General features: G+C 46.1%; 1 protein-coding gene across 1 annotated transcript in view; it reads right to left on the bottom strand.

Annotated features, from left to right (window-relative positions):
• Positions 1 to 19,494, bottom strand: part of lrp2a (low density lipoprotein receptor-related protein 2a) — a 387,109-nt gene that overhangs the window by 286,015 nt on the left and 81,600 nt on the right. Inside the window, exons 5-6 of the mRNA XM_041200238.1 lie at positions 16,430 to 16,552; positions 3,627 to 3,743 (exon numbers count right to left, since the gene is read on the bottom strand). Of these exons, the coding sequence (XP_041056172.1) occupies positions 3,627 to 3,743; positions 16,430 to 16,552 (240 nt within the window). The remainder of the gene's footprint in view (positions 1 to 3,626; positions 3,744 to 16,429; positions 16,553 to 19,494) is intronic.

Below are 19,494 nucleotides of genomic sequence, written 5' to 3'. Positions count from 1 at the left end.
TTGTTTTCTGTCACTGCAGATGGAGCAGCCGACCCACAGGTGATTCTGGAGGAAGAAATGTGTGTGCGGCAAGGCCTTTCAGAGCCTTGCGCAAGCACTCTCCCATGCACACGGAGCCTTCCTCCATCACACTCATCTCAATGTCCTGAGTGTTTTCAATGCTGCCTGCTGGAGTTTACTTTTAGCTCTCCATCTGAGCAGACCTGCATCTCTACCCACCCAATGATCACACTCCCATGCAGCAACTGATCTCAGCCACCACGACTCTTGTTTCACTTTCAATTTGGGCAGCAAGGTGCTAATTTGGTCTTACTTTCGCTCCTGTGTCCTTTACCCTGCCCCAGTCACCCATTTCTTATTCCCCATCACAGCTGACCACCCCCCGGCATCACCTCTCACCTCCCCTCCTTGACCTACCAGCCACAACCCTTTTCCTTTGGGGATGTCCTAGTGAACATGCAAGTTCCCTTCCTTCCTGTAAATGCCCCACACCACTTCTTCTCCTCCCTCCATCCTTATACACTCCCATCTCTGCACTCCTTCCCCACTCTGAACTCCTTCCCTTACACCTTCCACCCACCCCCCCACATCTACCTCCCCAGTTACTATCTTCTCCCCCCTTTCCCCCTCCTCCCCCATACTACCTCCTTCCTCCCAACCGCCCCCCAATCTGCATTCCCCACCTCCCAACCTCACCCTCCCAATAACTTCACCCCCCTCCCAGCCTCATGCCCCCGACACCTTCATTACCTCACTCCCACCCTCACCCACCCTCCCCCTGCCCTCCCAAAACCTCTTCCTCTCCCAGTTAATCCTAGGCCTCCCTCTCCCATCCCCTCGACCATCATCCGTTGTGAACATCAACGGTGACTTTCCAACTTCCATCAGCTGCTTCGGAGCAGAGCCATGTCCACGAAAATCCACCCACCATGCCACAGACATTCCTCTAGTGTGTCGTTGCTGTCAGGCTCCAGCAATTTCTGCTCCTTGGATGTCCACAATGTGAGCAAGGCCTGGCAGTCAGTCGCGATTTCTGCATGTCACACTTGTCAAGACGTGTTCTACACCGGTGTGTTTTCCCGTCAACATGGACGGACAATCCAGCGGGGTTGTTGAGTAGAGCGGCTGGCCTTATAACGATATGCTGATCTACCACAATGAGATTCACAACATCCGATGGAGGGGAATGCAGTCCGCCATCAACGGGCTGAGCAGACAATCGCAAAAAGGTTTCACAACATCATGAAACTGATTTTTGGCCTCCTCATCATACTGTGCACACCTGACGTGAGTGGGCACAGACAATTCCACTCGGTGTCTTGTGTTAAAGGTGGACTAACCAGGCGTTGCAGCTCAAGGCCAATTTTGATCACTTCAGAGATGCCTTAATGCCTAAAGTATCTGGGGAAAATTGCCCCAAAATAGATTTTAAATCTATCCCGGAGGAAAGATTCTCTTTGTGTGTAAAGTGTAACAAAATAGAAATACTCTTTGTAAATGAATTTATAATTTTGTTACACATAGCAAACAAATAAAATCTCACTTCCCGATTCATTGTCCCCATTTTCTATCTTTTCTTAACTCTTTGCCCCTACAATGTAAGGGTTTTTTAAATTTAGATTATTTATTCTTTCTCCTGACTTTCATCATTAAATATGGTAAGGGCAGCATGCTCGGGAGGAACAGGTGACTTTGGAACCTGGGTTCTCAAAGCTTTCCATTACTGGCGATTTTCCTCACCACATGTCTGGCCTGGTTCTGGCTAATTAACAGAGTATGATTCTATGATCAGTCAGCAACAACCAGGATGGTGGATGGCAAACTAGTTGCCGACTTTGGTCTTTTTATCATCTAGCAATTTTAATGTTCCTTTCACCCATTTTAAAGGTGGGAAACATTTGGAAGAACTGAGTTTTCATTGAATGAAAAGCAACTTTGTAGGGGATGCCATCAAAGGCTCATGATTGATATGGCTAGCCCAGGACAAGGGCTGCTGAACTGGTGTATGGGGTAGTTGTGCAGTGTGTATGAGATTAAGGGAACCGGCTTTTCATTTGAAGTTTGCCATTCTTTCATCATTGGCTTTGCTTTCTGTGATCAAATGTCCTAATTTATGCATTCTTAGTCATATTTCCAAGGTACTATATCATTTTTGGAACCTAAAACTGATTCTTCAAGCTTCGTTGAATTTGACCAATTTGATCCTTTTCATTTTATAAAAATATACATTCTTAGATTTTTTTTAATAAAATAAGTTCTTAAGTCAGGTCCTGCAGTCTTAATTAATTGGAGAATATTTTATTCCACTGCACTATCTTGTATTTCATACTGCCTGTAAAAGGTCTGATTGTAAAATTTAATAACTTGTTAAAAAGTTAGAAATGTTGAGACAATGTTTGCAATGATCTACTAGACAAATCAAAATGTAAAAGGAATTTGCAACTACTGTAACATATTAATCTGTCACTCAAATGAATTCAATAAAGTCATATAAGATAATAATCAAGATAGAATATCTAGAACAGTGCTCTGAACTTGGCTATAATTTCTATATTCTTTCATTCATCTCGCCTTCTGCATGCAGTGGGTAAGATTACCCATCCATATAGGAAAATCTAAGATTGCTGTTAGCTGTTCATTCTGAGACCTTCAACCAGACTTTCCTTCCTTAAGTACATTAACCAATGCTTCTTGGAGATTTTTATTTTATTCTTCCTTCAAAACCCCTAATAACTGAAACCCTCAAATTACCCAACTAACACCATTTAATGCCAATCAACAACTGCACAGAAAGAAAGGATATCAGCCTCAGGGATTGATTGTAAATTATATTGCTTTCTGTTTCAAAAATATTTTTCAACACACTTTTTTTCAGTTTCTGATCATGAATCAAATACAATACAGAAACATGTCCAGGTGGCTAATGTAAGCTCAATACTGTATGCTCATGGTTACAAAGTCAGAAAAAATTAGAATGATTTCATGCTCTTTTGACATGAGTGAATATGGCTAACATTTACAATGGCATAGAATCAAACCACTAGACGTAGAGGAAATTTTGTCAGGTAGAGTACTTGTACCATGGTGTTTAATAGCAATAATTGCATAAAGTGGAAATGTTCCCACCCCAGGGCTATGTAGTTCATTATGCGTGATCGCTTTTGTTTATTTTGGCTTTGGAAGCCTTAAAATGCACCTATGCATGAAATTGAAATTGAAGCTCCAATCACCAAATCCAATCATATTCCTTCCAATAGGCTCAGTGGTTGAAATCTAGCATTTTACACTGGCATATATGTGGAATATTCACCTCAAATTACACCAAATAATGCCATCAACAATGATATACTTAAATTTAAAATTCAGCTGGTTTTTGTCCCTTAGCACTGACTCGCTAAACAACAGCCATCAGTAGCAATAACAGAACCAAGCAAGTCACTGCAATCACTTCACTGTATTTAAATATCTGCTCTAATCCACTGAAGAATCTGCTGCAAATTTCAGAAAACAAGAAGCATATTAAGGACAATTGCTTCCATCAGTGGGCTGCTTAATCTAACAAGCAGACTAAAATGCCAAAGGAGCAAAGGCTGAAGAAAACGCAGTATAAGGATTCAAGGACTTACGACAATCTCTTTCATCGATTTTGTCAGTGCAGTCATCGACATGGTCACACCTGTACTCACTTGGGATACATTCTCCATTGGTGCAAGTATACTGCTGACTAGAGCATGTCTTTGCAGCTATACAGACAGAAAAGAGAAAGAAATGCATGTTAAAAATAAGAATGAACTTTGCATCCTTAAAGAGCTTAACCACAATTCATCATTGGTTGTGTTGGAATCTATCAACAAGTTAAGCCTGTACAATATGGAACGTAAACATATACAATTTTCGTTTGATTCTGTTCATGTCAGTTGTAAAGAGTAATTAATCGCAGCTTGCACCATGACACAAAACAATTAAAATAATTTCCTGCCAATGCACGCTGTATTTGAATCATTCAACCTTCTAGCATGTGTACAGTGGTACACAGGACACAGATTACGTCCTTCCTTAAAAAAAGTAGAATGTTTCTTTGTTAGGGCTCAGTTTCTGCCTTAATTTAGAAAGCAGTATAGATAATTATAATTTTTATTTACTTTGAGGCAAAACTTTGTTTTGTACAGGAAGGATTAGACTTACAGTTATGAGTGGAGATTTAGAGGCCACCCACTAAACAGAAGCAGAGTGGTTATGCCCCAGAAATGCTGGCGATTGACCTACTTCCTGGTTCCCATTGGCAATATGACCTTCACCATTTTTCCCGGATCCTCAGAATAGGTGACCTCAAGCAAGTGCACAGCTCATTTAGGTATTGAAATCAAGATTCTATGACATTAATAGTATCCTGATAACATTTTTTGATTCAACTGAGCAGCTATCTTTAATAAGACTCAGCCTTAAAAATGGAGCAAACCTCCAATTGGCACCCTTGGACAGTCAACTTCCCAAAAACCACACGAGGAAGGAAAATATACCTCACAATCTTTTGCAGTAACAAGACAAAGGAAAGAGAGGAGCAATGTGGCAATAAAAATAATTTGTACTGATTCTATCTAAGGCACTGGTCTGAACCCTGGTGTGCAGTGTGTAGCTCTGATCATCCAGTTGGGGAAAGTATTATTACAATTGATAGATTCATAAAGGAGCAAGACAAGTTGATTGCAGGTACTTAAGTTAAGAAAAAACAGTTTGCAAGATTGTGTTGTTTTCTCTTGCAGAAGATGAAACTTTGAGTTGCCCTAATTGAAATTTTCAGAATTATGAGAGAATTGATAAAGTGATCCAAATAATTTATTTACTGTGGCAAAGATTTTAAATACTATGAGCACACTTTAAAATTAGGAACTCAGATATAAGATGTAAAAAAGGAAATTTAGTAGAACTTTTCAACAAATGTATAGTGGACTGGAATACATTTTCAAGGAAAGCCACTGAAATAGAAAGTACAAATGGGTTTAAGAGACAATTAGATTGATGCATATCCACCACACTGGGCATCGATGTGGTGGCCTGGACTCTCTGGTATGTGACTTTGAGAGGCAGCCGCAGGTGATGACTTGACCAAGAGTGGTCCTTAGGAGGAGATTACTGACCATTGTGTGTGTCTCTCTCTTTGATACTGCAGTGGGGAGACAATCAGGAACATATAGCCTGGTAATCTCGCTGTCTGCCTCATTGCTTATAGGCAGGAGAGAAGGGGAAGAATGCAACGGAGGTGCCTGGCTCACCAAAGGGAGGAGCAGAACCCTGAAGACCAAGAGGCAGCACACCCGCAAGCAGAGGATGAACTCCAGTGAGCTATCGTTCATAGGCGCATCGCTAGACCCACAGTCTATAGACGGCGCATGTGCTACATGCAGTTGAGTGAGAACCAGTGTCGCCGGCGCCTGTGCGTGTCAAGGGAACTGGTCATGCACATATGCCACCTTCTAAAGGATTTGTCACCACAGGAACTCAGAGGGCACTTTCTACAGCAGTGGCTCCTTCCGGGGCTCCTCTGGGGACCTGTGCAGGATCTCGCAAGCCTCCACCCACAAATGTATCCAGGTGGTCACGGACGCCATTTTTGCCCAGGCATACACTTTTGTCAATTTTAACAGAGATCAGGCAAGCCAGGGAGCAACAACACCAGGATTTGCTGAGATTTTCGGATTACCACCGGTTCAGGGTGCCATCAACTACACTCATGTGGCTCTTAAATCTCCCTTGCAAAAAGCTGTCCAGCATGTGATCCACAAAGCCTTCCACTCTCTCAATATTCAGCTGGTCTGTGACCAACAGACGGATCATGCAAGTGTGTGCAAGATACCCTGGAAGCATCCATGACTCATACATCCTCAGCAAGTCTCAGAAACCTGACATTTTCCAGGCGCTACACAACCTGGCAATGCAATGGGGGGAGTGCCTGGATGATGAGGGGATGCAAGAGCTGCATGGCTCCTCCAATGAGAAGGAGATTGAAGAGGATGAGGGTGATGAGGTCCTGAAAGGGGAGGATGCAGGCAATGAGGGCATTGCACTGGCAAATGAGGCAGGTGTGCTCATGAGGCCCTCAATGCCACATGATTCCAGGAGGATGATGATGAAATGCAGAGATCTGAAATCTTCATATTGCATCTGGGAACATCTGACACCTGTCTGGCTGAGGGTAGTGCACATATGCTCTGTGAAGAGGCTCATATCATGGAGACGCTGCTGAGATACAGCAAGCACATGGACTTTAAGACAACTTGATCCTTTGGTCAGGCTTCATCACCTGTTCCCTTCAGCACCTGTGAGGATTGGTGATGAGATGGGTGGGGGAAGCACTGCCTCTAAGGTGCTGAGAGCACACAGAGAACATTACACAACCCAGTGACACTTCGGTATGAGATTCTTGCAGCAAACAAAAGCCACACAGAGATGCAGACATCACTGACCTGGAGAGTGACTTTGAAGCCGGACAATCACTGTGCTCAGAACATTACACACTGTACAGGCGAGAGGCCCTGGACTGCAACAGTAGTCTTCATTTTGTACAGGAACCAAGGTTTCACATCTGGTTGACACAAACACTGCTCATCATTGCAAGGAGCTATAGACAAGGAGACATTCTTGGGAGTGTATTTACAATGGTCAACATTAAGTACAAGTGATTAACACCTGTGCCCATGTTATGCAACCACATCTTCTTGAGTTGCCCTAATTCTAACCCTGCTGCTACGTTTTGGTGCTCCCCTGACACCCACAGCAAAGGTGAAAGTGGCCGGCTGACTTATACGCCCTGTGGTCTGTGATCACCTTGGAGGGCGTCCTCTGGAGGGCCGAGACCTGCTTTTGCGGTCCTGCTCTGGGCAGTGGCACCCTCCTCACCCTGCAGAGTGGAGCTGCTGGGTTCACAGAAAGGAGGGATTCAGATGGGCCGGGCGTCCCCGGAGTCACCTGGGTGTGCACCTGTTGATCCTCTGGCCCAAGGGTGCCCGAGAGCCCCTGGTTGACTCCTTCAGAGGAAGGGATAGCTGAAGTGAACTTGAGGTGCCCTGCCCCCCTCTCGCATTGACACTGATGGATGCCAGCAAGTGCCACAGTGATGGAGTGCAGCTCCTGCAGCAGTGTGGGACCAATGTCCTGGACCAAGGTCTTCATGGCGGCCACTATCCTATCAGTGTTGACCTTGGTGCGTTGGCATACCGGCGCTATCACCTCAGACTGAAGGTGAACAGCCTCTGAGGAATGCAGCGGAAATCCCTTCCTGATGTTCCTGAGCTTGTCTTTGCAGCTCCAACAACTGAGGTCTGACCAAGACCAGTTTCTCCTCATCTGACTCGGACTTAGCAAACTTCTGGCCTCCAACAGTCTGCCGAGTGCCAGCAACCTGGGAAGTCCCTGCCTCCACCTGCTGTAGATCAGAGAGTGCAATGTGCCCTCTAGATTGTTATCCCAAGGCTACTCTAGAACTAGGTCCCACTGAGGTTGTGTCTGAGGGTGTGGGTCAGCGTTGTGATGGGTCTTTAATTTTGATGTCTGTGGATTCCTCTTTCATGGTGTCCTTGGGACTGGAATTGAGGGCCTGGCTCATGGGCCCCCTCATCTGCTTTTCAGATGTGCCTGCAAAAGCAAGGAGAGATGATTACCACATGAAGGGGACTGCAGAACAGGGGAACTCACTCACAGCATGGTTGTCTGATGGATGTTGCACTGCTGGATTCTCACTTGTTTGAGCACAGCCAACTTCACTGTCAGCACAGGAATGGTCCAGATCATTGCCAGCTGGCTGAATGGCTCTATTTTCAAAGTCTGTGAGGACCTTGATGTCGGGTGTTCCTCCACCAGCCTGCGACCTTTCCCTTTTGTTGTGTGCCAGCTTGTGCTGCATGAATAGAGATGGGGAGAGTGTAAGCAGAACGCCTGCCAGGCCAGATAAGAAGGATGCCTGGCATGTGGTCATGCTGAATGGTGCCATGAACGGGATGAGAACATGATCCTCAGCGCAGATGAAGGTGTGTGTGAGAGCGTGAATGGTGATGGTCCCTTGAGCTGGCAGTGAGTGAGATCCCTGTGGATACGTGATGGTTTGTGAGTTGAGAGTTTTTTTTTATTCATTCATGGAATGGGAGCATTGCTGGTGGGGCCAGCATTTATTGCCCATCCCTAATTGCCCTTCAGAAGGTGGCGGTGAGCTGCTTTCTTGAACCGCTGCAGTCCATGTGGTATAGGTACACCCAAAGTGCTGTTAGGAAGGCAGTTTCAGGATTTTGACCCAGCAACAGTGAAGGAACAGCAATATATTTCCAAGTCAAGATGGTGAGTGGCTTGGAGGGGAACTTCTAGGTGGTGTTCCCATCTATCTGCTGCCCTTGTCCTTCTAGGTGGTAGTGGTCATAGGTTTGGAAGATGCTGTGTAAGGAGCCTTGGTGAAGGTGAATTTCTGCAGTGGATCTTGTAGATGGTACACGCTGCTGCTGCTGTACATCGGTGGTGGGGGTAGTGAATTTTTGTGGATGTGGTGCCAATCGAGCAGACTGCTTTGTCCTGGACGGTGCCAAGCTTCTTGAGTGTTGCAGAGCAACACTCATATAGGCAAGTGGGGAATATTCCATCACACTCCTGACTTGTGCCTTGTGGACAGGCTTTGGGGAGTCAGGAGATGAGTTACTCATAGCATGATTCCTGCTCTTGTAGCCATAGTATTTATATGGCTTTTCCAGTTCAGTTTCTGGTCAATGGTAACCCCCAGGACGTTGATAGTGGGGGATTCAGTGATGGTAATGCCATTGAATGTCAAGGGACGATGGTTGGATTTTCTCTTGTTGGAGATGGTCATTGCCTGGCACTTGTGTTGCAAGAATGTTACTTGCCACTTGTCAGCCCAAGCCTGGATATAGTCCAGGTCTTGCTGCATTTGGACATGGACTGCTTCAGTGATGAGAAGACTTACCCTAGTGAAATGGAGATCATCATTCATCCTCTTTTGGCACTGGATGGCTGCCCTCTTTTGGAGAGCATTGGCGCTGATCACCACTGCCATCAACTCCCATGTTGGATTTGTCACCTTGGATGAGGATCTTCACCCAGAGCAGAGGTACAGGACATGGTGGCAGGCCACCACTGCGTCCAGTAGACACTTGAGAGAGGGGTCACTAAATCTGGGGGCAGCATGTTTCCTCCTTTGGCAGCCATCAGTTCCCAAGAGTTTCCTACCCTTGAAGAGTGCTAGCTCTGTGCAGGGGCGGCCTTTAAATATGGCATCTGGTTTACTGAAGACCTGAGATCATGGCGGGGCGGGGGATACAGGGGCCCAGCCACCAGTGATTTGAAGTAAAACCCATGCCTCTCAATTTTTTTAGCAAAGTGGTGCACGATACGTTGGATAAAGCAGCCATTGCCATCGGCGGGTCACACACCAACTCCCCCTTCCAATCTCGGACTTTGCCGATTTCTGGGACAATTCAGCTCGTTGTGTTGGGATGGATTTCTTTCCAAATTTCTGTCTACTAACTTAGCACCATCACAAATATCAAGACAATGAATACATTTTTAAAAATTGAATACAAGCAGCTTGCTGTCATTTTTGCAACTTCAATGAATGGTACTGAACCGATAGAATAAATTATGGATACAATTATTCTGAAAGTGATTCTTCCTGGTGTTGATGTGATTTTTTGGGAAGTCATAATTCTAATAGAAATTTAACAAAATATCTTAAAAAGCTAATCATAATATAAACATAATATAAATTTCCCTTCATTCCTCTCTTGGGTTTGAATCTAATTGAAAGACATTTTCTTCACCCAGTAGAAGAATCCAGCATGAAATATGATTGGCAGTTTTAACCCATTACCTAATGGTATATTTTTTCTGAATAATACTGTCCCTATTTCTACAATAATTCTAATCAAGTTTACAATTTTATTCCAAGGACGTAAGGACAGTTAGTCCAGGAAATAAAAACATTCACAATGGCACACGAGGGTAAGGGTATTCTTCTGATTAACACAAAGACATGTCATTGACCTGAGTAGAAGGAGCCTAACTCTGCATCTGGGTCATATTCCACCAAACTTGAATGCTTCGTGTGACAGTGGATGCCACAAAGTGAAAAGTTTTCAATTGCCAGTGCTGGCATCTTTCACCTTTAGGAACATAATATTCACCAAAACAAAGAATTTGGTCTTCCTGTACTCAACTGTAATTTGGTGCACAATTAAACAACAAGTATTTTGCAACCTAAAGTAGTCTGTACAGGATGTTCAGGAATAATCTTACAATGGACAGTTCACACTTAATAATCATTTAATCACTTGTTTATATAACTGTTTTAATGTTTGATTGCAGTAACTTAATTGTCCGAAGCTTCTGTCCAAAGTGAATCTTTTTACCTTATAAAACATCTGAAATGGCCAGCGGGTTACTGGAAAATCATTCTAAGTTACAGTTAACAGGAACATTCATCTCAGAAGAGAATCTATTCGGTAACTTCTATCCTAAAAATGCAACTGTTATCATTGCAGATGTAAGCTTGTGTACTGTTTCTGCTGTACTGCTATACAAGTAGTGCTTGCAATGCTTTCCTCCAATATCAATGGATCCTCCTTTAGAAGCACCAAAAATTGAAATTATCGGAATAAATGCATTATTAAAATAATCACTTTCTTGGGACATTAATTAATAACAATAAAGACAATGCTACAGGAAAGCTACTGTAAATATCTACAAATGATCTCCTTGTGTTTAAATTCTTGCTGTAACTAACTTGTTGCTTAACTTTGCTTCTTACAAAAAATATTGCCAATGTTAGACACAATTCCCAAACTTCTGCATCACTGTTTGTAATGCCAAACACTGAAGAAAAAAGGCAACACAGAACTATTTCGAAATTCTTGGCATATGTTTAACAGACAGCAGATCAGTGTGCATTCTCAAGCTGTCATGATAAGCCCAGATAATCCATTATGAACAACAATTTCAACAGTCCTTCAGCACTGAAAAATACAGCTTTCTTTTCTAGGTAGCTTTTTTGTTTTTTTAAGGATCTCATTTCAATCTTGTTCTCCAAACAAAAGGAAGCTAACTTTAAGCCTAAACTATCCTGTGTTTGTATCATTTGCATTCATGCTAATATGCAATGAACCACATTATTGTAATTTAAATAACAATGAGTAGTATAAATTCTCACTGAAATCCATTATAATTTGCTCTAAGATACTTTCAGAGAACCTGTAGAGAATTAAATCATGGATAATAACCACAATCAATGTTGTATTGTGAGGAACTGAAATTGCCTAAAAGCTGCATGAAGTTCCTATTGTCTCATTTTCATGACAACTTCATTCATGATGTACAAAATATTAGACTCCCTAATCAGCGGAAATACTTTTTCTCTGCCTATTTTATCAGTTCACATTAATACTTCAAAGGTTCGATCAAATCACCCCTTAATCTTCTAAATTTCAGGGAATACAACCCTAGTTTGTGTAATCTCTCCTCATAATTTAACATTTGAGATTATTCAATCTCCTTACTCGGCCCCTCTACTTGTTCTGTGGAATTTCTGTAGGGTTTAGATTGCTTGCTACTGTTCCAGTCTTTCACACACTCTACTACCATGTACCTAGCAAGTACCATGTCTGTGGTAAGTGGTGGGGGTTCTCCAGAGCAGAGGATGCTTAATTTTGGAGTTGATGGTGTATCTACACCACAGGGACTGCAGTGATTCAAGAAGGCAGCTCACAACCACCTTCCCAAGGACAATTAGGGATGAGCAATAAATGCTGGCCTAGCCAGTGGCACCCACATCCCGTAAAATACATTTTTAAAAATAGTAGAAGTTGCACTTGGCAGTCCCCAGTGCAAGGCATCCTCTATCCTCTGAATTGCAAGGATCACAAGGCTGAACATGGCCTTGGTGGCATCCCAGAGCAGTTATAAAATACATACTATAGCATTCAAATCTAGACAATTCCATAGGGATCGTTCCCTCCGGGACACCCTGGTCCACTCCTCCATCACCCCCTACTCCTCAACCCCCACCTATGGCACCTGCCCATGCCCACGCAAAACATGCAACACCTGCCCCTTCACTTCCTCTCTCCACACCATCCAAGGGCCCAAACACTCCTTTCAAGTGAAGCAGCATTTCACTTGCATTTCCCCCAACTTAGTCTACTGCATTCGTTGATCCCAATGCGGTCTCCTCTACATTGGAGAGACCAAACTGGGCAACCGCTTTGCAGAACACCTACGGTCTGTTCGCAAGAATGACCCAGACCTTCCCATCGCTTGCCATTTTAACACTCCACCCTGCTCCCTTGCCCACATGTGTGTCCTTGGCTTACTGCATTGTTCCAGTGAAGCCCAACGCAAACTGGAGGAACAGCACCTCATCTTCCGACTAGGCACTTTACAGCCTTCCGGACTGAATAGTGAATTCAACAACTTTAGATCTTGAACTTCCTCCTCCATCCCCACCCCCTTTCTGTTTCTTCCCCCTTTCTTTTGTTTTTTTTCCAATAATTTATATAGATTTTTCTTTTCCCAACTGTTTCCATTATTTTTAAATCTTTTATGCCCTGCTAGCCTTTCCACCCCACCCCCACTAGAGCTGTACCTTGAGTGCCCTACCATCCATTCTTAATTAGCACACTCGTTTAGATAATATCACCACCTTCAATGCCTCTGTATTCTTTTGTTCTTTTGTCTGTGACATCATTTGAATATCTGCTCCTATCACTGCTTGCTTATCCCCACAACCACACCACTGCCCCCCCACTTCTCTCCCCCCACCCAACCTTCGCCCCCCCCCGTACATTAAACCAGCTTATATTTCACCCCTCTCCTTAGATTCACTCAGTTCTGTTGAAGAGTCATGAGGACTCAAAGTCAACTCTGTTCTTCTCCGCCGATGCTGCCAGACCTGCTGAGTTTTTCCAGGTAATTCTGTTTTTGTTTTGGATTTCCAGCATCCGCAGTTTTTTGTTTTTATCTCTTTGTTTAATTGACTGCCACTCCTCTTCAAGGAATGCCTACCTTGAAGAAGTTTTGATCCTCTCTGCGACAAGATTTCTGTATCTCTCTTTTGCCTTGTTCACCTTCATTGCTTTCCATTTCTCTCCTGGTGTTTGACAAGGTGCTTACTAAAACCCACTTTCATAGCCATATCTCCTTTCTCAGTGACTGTCTCCGTCTCCGACTTACCCCTTGTGGATTTCAACTGAAATTCCATTCCTCTTGTTTCGAACCCACCCAGCCCAGGATTACAGGTATCTCCAGGACATAAAACGTTTCTTGGACTGCTGTTCCCGTCACTTTCTGAGATCCACACTCAGTGCCATGCGCCGCCAAACAAACACACTCGACCTCTCCCTCCAGCAGCTCCGCCTCACCCTTTTTCAAAGCTGCGCGTGCCCCCAGTTTCATTTTATTCTTCGTCTCATCCGACGCCTCAACAAGAAACTTTTTCTCTTTCTCTCAAGTGCTAAGGAACGCAAGCTCCAACAACTCATCAACACCAACACCCATCTAGGACCCTCCACCCCTGCCTGTCCCTCCGTCCCCATCCCATCTTCCAATCCCAGCCCTGGCCGTATATTCACTATACCCCCTGATCTTCCCCTCTCCGACGCTAAACGTTCAGTGCTCAGCAAAGGACTTAGTTTCATACCCTTACGCCTTCATCTCAATGAATTTCAGGCTCGGCATGATGCTGAACTCTTCTTCCGCTGACTTCGTCTCCGTGCTCACTTCTTTGGGCAGGAGTCCTCTCCCCGTTCAACGGATCCTTTTACCCACCTCCAATATTCTCCCTCCACCTGGACCCCTCCCTCTGGATTCTTACCTTCTCTTGATCTTTTCATTGAGAACTGTCGGTGCGACATTAGTCGTCTCAATTTCTCTGCTCCTCTCACCATTCTAACCTGTCTCTCTCTGAACTTACTGCACTCCGTTCTCTCAGGTCCAACCCTGACATTGTCATCAAATCCGCTGACAAGGGTGGTGCTGTTGTTGTCTGGCGCACTGACCTCTACCTCGCGGAGGCTGAGCGTCAACTCGCAGACACTTCCTTCTACCTCTCCCTGGACCATGACCCCACCACTGAACATCAAGCCATTGTTTCCAGGACTGTCACTGACCTTATCTACTCTGGAGATCTTCCTCCGACAGCTTCCAACCTGATAGTCGCCCAACCTCGGACGACCCGCTTCTACCTCCTACCGAAAATCCACAAACAGAACTGTCCCGGTAGAGCGATTGTGTCAGCTTGCTCCTGCCCCATGGAACTCATTTCTCATAATCTTGACTCCCTTCTCTCTCCCCTTGTCCAGACCCTTCCCACCTACATCCGTGATTCCTCTGACACCTTACGTCACATCAACAATTTCCTGTTCCCTGGCCCCAACCGCTTCCTCTTCACCCGTAGAATCCATCTACACCTCCATCCCCCACCAAGATGGTCTGAGGGCCCTTAGTTCTTCCTCGAACAGAGGCCTGAACAATCCCCATCCACCACTACTCTCCTCCGTCTGGCTGAACTTGTTCTCACACTGAACAATTTCTCCTTCAACTCCTCTCACTTCCTCCAAATAAAAGGTGTGGCTATGGGTACGCACATGGGCCCCAGCTACGCCTGTCCCTTTATGGGGTATGTGGAACATTCCTTGTTCCAGTCCTACTCCGGCTCCCTTCCACAACTCTTTATCCGGTACATCGATGATTACTTCGGTGCTGCTTCATGCTCTCGTTGGGACTTGGAAAAATTTATTAATTTTGCTTCCAATCTCCATCACTCCATAATTTTCACATGGTCCATCTCTGACACTTCCCTTCCCTTCCTTGATCTCTCTGTCTCAATCTCTGGTGATAGACTGTCCACCAATATCCATTACAAGCCTACCGACTCCCACAGCTACCTTGACTACAGTTCCTCACACCCCGCTTCCTGTAAGGAATCCATCCCATTCTCTCAGTTCCTTCACCTCCGTCGCATCTGTTCTGATGATGCTACCTTCAAAAACAGTTCCTCTGACATGTCCTCCTTCTTCCTTAACCGAGGTTTTCCACCCACAGTCGTATACAGGGCCCTCAACCATGTCCAGCCCATCTCCCTCACATCCGCCCTCACGCCTTCTCCTCCCTCCCAGAAACATGTCCTCACTTATCACCCCACCAGCCTGCACATTCAAAGGATCATCCTCCGCCATTTCCGTCAACTCCAGCATGATGCCACCACCAAACACATCTTCCCTTCACCCCCCCTGGCGGCATTCTGTAGGGATCATTCCCTCCGGGACACCCTGGTCCCCTCCTCCATCACCCCCTACTCCTCAACCCCCACCTATGGCACCTCCCCATGCCCACGCTAAACATGCAACACCTGCCCCTTCACTTCCTCTCTCCTCACCGTCCAAGGGCCCAAACACTCCTTTCAAGTGAAGCAGCATTTCACTTGCATTTCCTCCAACTTAGTCTACTGCATTCATTACTCCCAATGTGGTCTCCTCTACATTGGAGAGACCAAACATAAATTGGGCGACCGCTTTGCAGAACACCTGCAGTCTGTCCGCAATAATGACCCAGACCTCCCTGTCACTTGCCATTTTAACACTCCACCCTGCTCTCTTGCCCACATGTGTGTCCTTGGCTTGCTGCATTGTTCCAGTAAAGCCCAACGCAAACTGGAGGAACAGCACCTCATCTTCCGACTAGGCACTTTACAGCCTTCCGGACTGAATATTGAATTCAACAACTTTAGATCTTGAACTCCCTCCTCCATTTCCACCCCCTTTCTGTTTCTTCCCCCTTCCTTTTGTTTTTTCCAATAATTTACATAGATATTTCTTTTCCCACCTATTTCCATTATTTTTTAATCTTTTATGTCCTGCTAGTCTTTCCACCCCACCCCCACTAGAGCTGTACCTTGAGTGCCCTGCCATCTATTCTTAATTAGCACATTCGTTTAGATAATATCACCACCTTCAATGCCTCTGTGTTCTTTTGTTCTTTTGTCTGTGACATCTTTTGATTATCGGCACCTATCACTGCTTGCTTGTCCCTACAACCACCCACCCCCTCCCCCACTTCTCTCCCCCCACCCAACCCTCCCCCCCACCCCCCCCCACCGCACCTTAAACACCTTATATTTCACCCCTCTCCTTCGATTCACTCAGTTCTGTTGAAGGGTCATGAGGACTCGAAACGTCAACTCTTTTCTTCTCCGCTGATGCTGCCAGACCTGCTGAGTTTTTCCAGGTAATTCTGTTTTTGTTTTAGACAATTTCAGTCAGGTTTAGGTGAAAATAGGTCAAAGTAGATCCTTCTAAATTATTTTTTTTTAAAAGGAACATGAATTCCCAGTTTACATCTACATTTCCTGCACCTGAAACAGGTTAAAATAAAATCCCAGACTTACAACAGTGCTGACGCTCATCAGATCCATCGTCACAATCTTCTTCATCATCACAGACCCAACTTTGAGAAATACATTCCCCATCTCCCTCACACCGGAACTGTGCTGCTGTACAGGTAGATGGGGCTGAAATCAAAATAAATGCAGTATTGGTGAAGTGAAGAAAAAGGGGAATTTTTAAATGTGACACAAAAGATTACACCCAGAATTATACAATTTCAATATCTCTAATGTACACAAATAGATTCTTTGCCCAAAGGCAATGATACAGGTAGAAAATCTAGCCCATGTTGTAGTTGAGGGGTATTGCAGTGAACAACTGTCTCAAATGTTTAGGAAGTTAGCAATTGTTAAAAAGCACTGGATCTTGAGCATGGATTTGGTAAGTTCTTTAACCTGGAGAGTAATGACTTACTTTATAACCTGAAAACGGTTATCAGTATTCTTATACAAGCCATTTTTCCAACATTCAAAATAAACAATGTCAGTATAACAGGAACAATATAAGAGTATGTTTTGTGAACTGGGTTACAAAACCTAATAAGCTACTTATAATTTAAGGTGAAACTTCTTACAACACGAGCTGTCATTTTTTATATCTCATATTGCCATCCAGCAAACCAAATAGTGGCTTGGAACACTTAGGGCAGAATTTTCTGCCTGTCAGCAGGCCTTGCGGGAGCAGACGCGAGGGGCGCAGGTCTGATAGCCACCCATGGTTGGATCCACGCCGCCCTTTTACACTAATTAAGGCCCGCCCAGCGTGAAATGCGGCTCCCGAGGATAGTGGGTGTGGGCGGGCGGCGGGTCCAACGGCAGCCCAGCGGCCTGTTTGCTCCTGCATCCTTTCAAAGGCTGTGAATCATAGTCAGTGGAAGGGCTCCCCAGAGCGCTGCTGGTGAGCAGGCCAGGCAGGAGGGAAGGGTAGGGGGCACTATGTCTTCATTTCTCAGACGATTGCCTTGCTGCCCTCCTCGAGGAGTTGGCAGCACGGCTGGAGGTGCTCGTTCCCGAGGATGGGAGGAGGAGGCCCCCCCACATGACCAAACATGCCTGGGAGGAGGTGGGGGAGGTGGTGAGCTCCTGCGACGTGGTGCGGCGCACCTGGGTCCAGTGCCGCAGTGACCTTTTGCGCCCTGGAAGGGTGAGTGCCATGTTGGCACTGGTCACTTAACCCAGCAGGTAGGCTTTCCCCCCTGGCCACCCAACTCTTGAGTGCAGTTACTGCATTGAATCATTGACGGTATGTGTCCAGTTGCCCATGCCAAGGTCACCTTGAGAGGGTGGTAAAGAGATGGGTTCTGCACTCACTGCATGTTGTACAGTGACACTCACATTACAGTTTTGGGGGCAACCTGGAGGATCTGCACCTAGGCACAGTGCTGGAACTGCGAAACATGTCAAAGTCAGGCTGCTAACATGTTGGGAGGGGAGCTTCCAGGTGGCGGGGCCCCGATCCATCTGCTGCATTTTGCATTCCACGTGCTTGCGCCTCCTTGTTTTGCAAGGTTGGACCATGTGGTGCCAAATGTGATGTAGGCTGCATTTGGCCAAGGGTGGGCGGACAGGCCTGGCATCTTTGTGTGAGTGTGCGGCAGCTGCGGGGTGAGGAGGCACTGGAGCTCTGCAATGTTCCACTCTGGTTGGGGTGGGACGGCAGCGAAGAGATTCCAGGTACCAGTTGCACTAATCAATGCCCTTTTCTACTTTTCAAGAGAAGAATACTCATAATGCTGCCGAGCAGTTGAGGACAGGCAGAGGGCTGGCCCACCTGGCCATCATTTCCAGTTTTGAGCAGGAGGCCCTTGATCTGTAGAGGTGCCATGCGCCCAGGTCTACCAGTGTCGGTGAGGCTGGGGTGCCACAGGCCCAGCACTGAGATCACCATTAGTGTCCCAGCAGCCATGACACTGCTGAATGTTCAGTGATTGAAGTTTGCAACATGGCTTGACCATTGCTTATGGAAGGATTACATAATGATTTGGGGGACAGGGATGCACATTGACCTTGTCTCCATGTTAACTGATCCAATGTCCTTGTCCTTCCTTTCAGCATCATCAGAGCAGGGCCGGGAGGAGAAGCAGCAAAGGCCCCCTCTCACACCTGAGGGCTCTGAAGTCTCATCAGCATCACACCATCTCTGCCAGGCAGGCACCAGCGCAGGTCCTAGCACCTCGGCAAGAATTAGAACATTGACCAATGTCCTGGGGCACAGCGGTGAGGGCACTTCCCAGTTGCTGGAGGAGCTGGCGGAGACAGAGAGTGCCCATGGCGCCAGCTGTCAGAGGATTGCAGGGGACCAGGCACATGCTCAGTCAGTGGCTGGTGATGTGCCTCTGGAGTCGTCCATGAGGCAAAGAATGCTGGAAGTCCAGCAGGGTGTACGGGAGGATCTGGCGGAGATACATGAGGCTATGCTTGGCTTGGTCTCCATGGTGGAGGAGTCCACACGGACCATCACCAATGCAATGAGCCTCATAACCAAGTGCCATGCATCCACAATGGGGAGAGTGGCGACTCTCGTGGAGAGGCTCCTCCAGGAGACCAATCAGGGCTTCCTGAGGATTTGCTCTGACCAGTAAGCCCTCACATCGGCATTGACCTTAGCTGGTCAGTGCCAAGGTGGGAGATGGTCTGGGCCCCAAGTTTCCCAGCTTGGTGCCCATCCATCTACGGTGAGCAGGGAGGTCTGAAGCGACCTCATGTTGGCGCAGCAGCTGCCTGTCATCTCTGTGGGCTCCTCTCAGGGCACTCCGGGTGAGGGCAGCAGCTCCTCCACCCCTCTGCCAGTGACCGTTGCATCCGATGAGGCTGCAATGACTGGGGAGATGCCAGATGTGGAACTGGCCGCTCCGTCCCAGGCGGGGCCAGCACAGGCTCCACAGGCCAGAGGACACCTGCCAAGATCATCAAGGCCAACAGGACAGCACAGTGAGCAGGCTGTCTCAAATGCCAGTGCCAGCGAGGGAACAGCACCTAGATGTAGCGCCCGGAAATGTAAGTTTAAGGCACCTTAGGCACACCATGGGTTTCTCACTGGTGCTTTTGTGTTGCCCACAATGAGGTCA

The sequence above is a fragment of the Carcharodon carcharias genome, chromosome 12, assembly GCF_017639515.1.
Source record: "Carcharodon carcharias isolate sCarCar2 chromosome 12, sCarCar2.pri, whole genome shotgun sequence".
NCBI classification, from domain to species: Eukaryota; Metazoa; Chordata; class Chondrichthyes; order Lamniformes; family Lamnidae; genus Carcharodon; species Carcharodon carcharias.
This window is presented reverse-complemented; position numbering and strand designations above follow the sequence as displayed.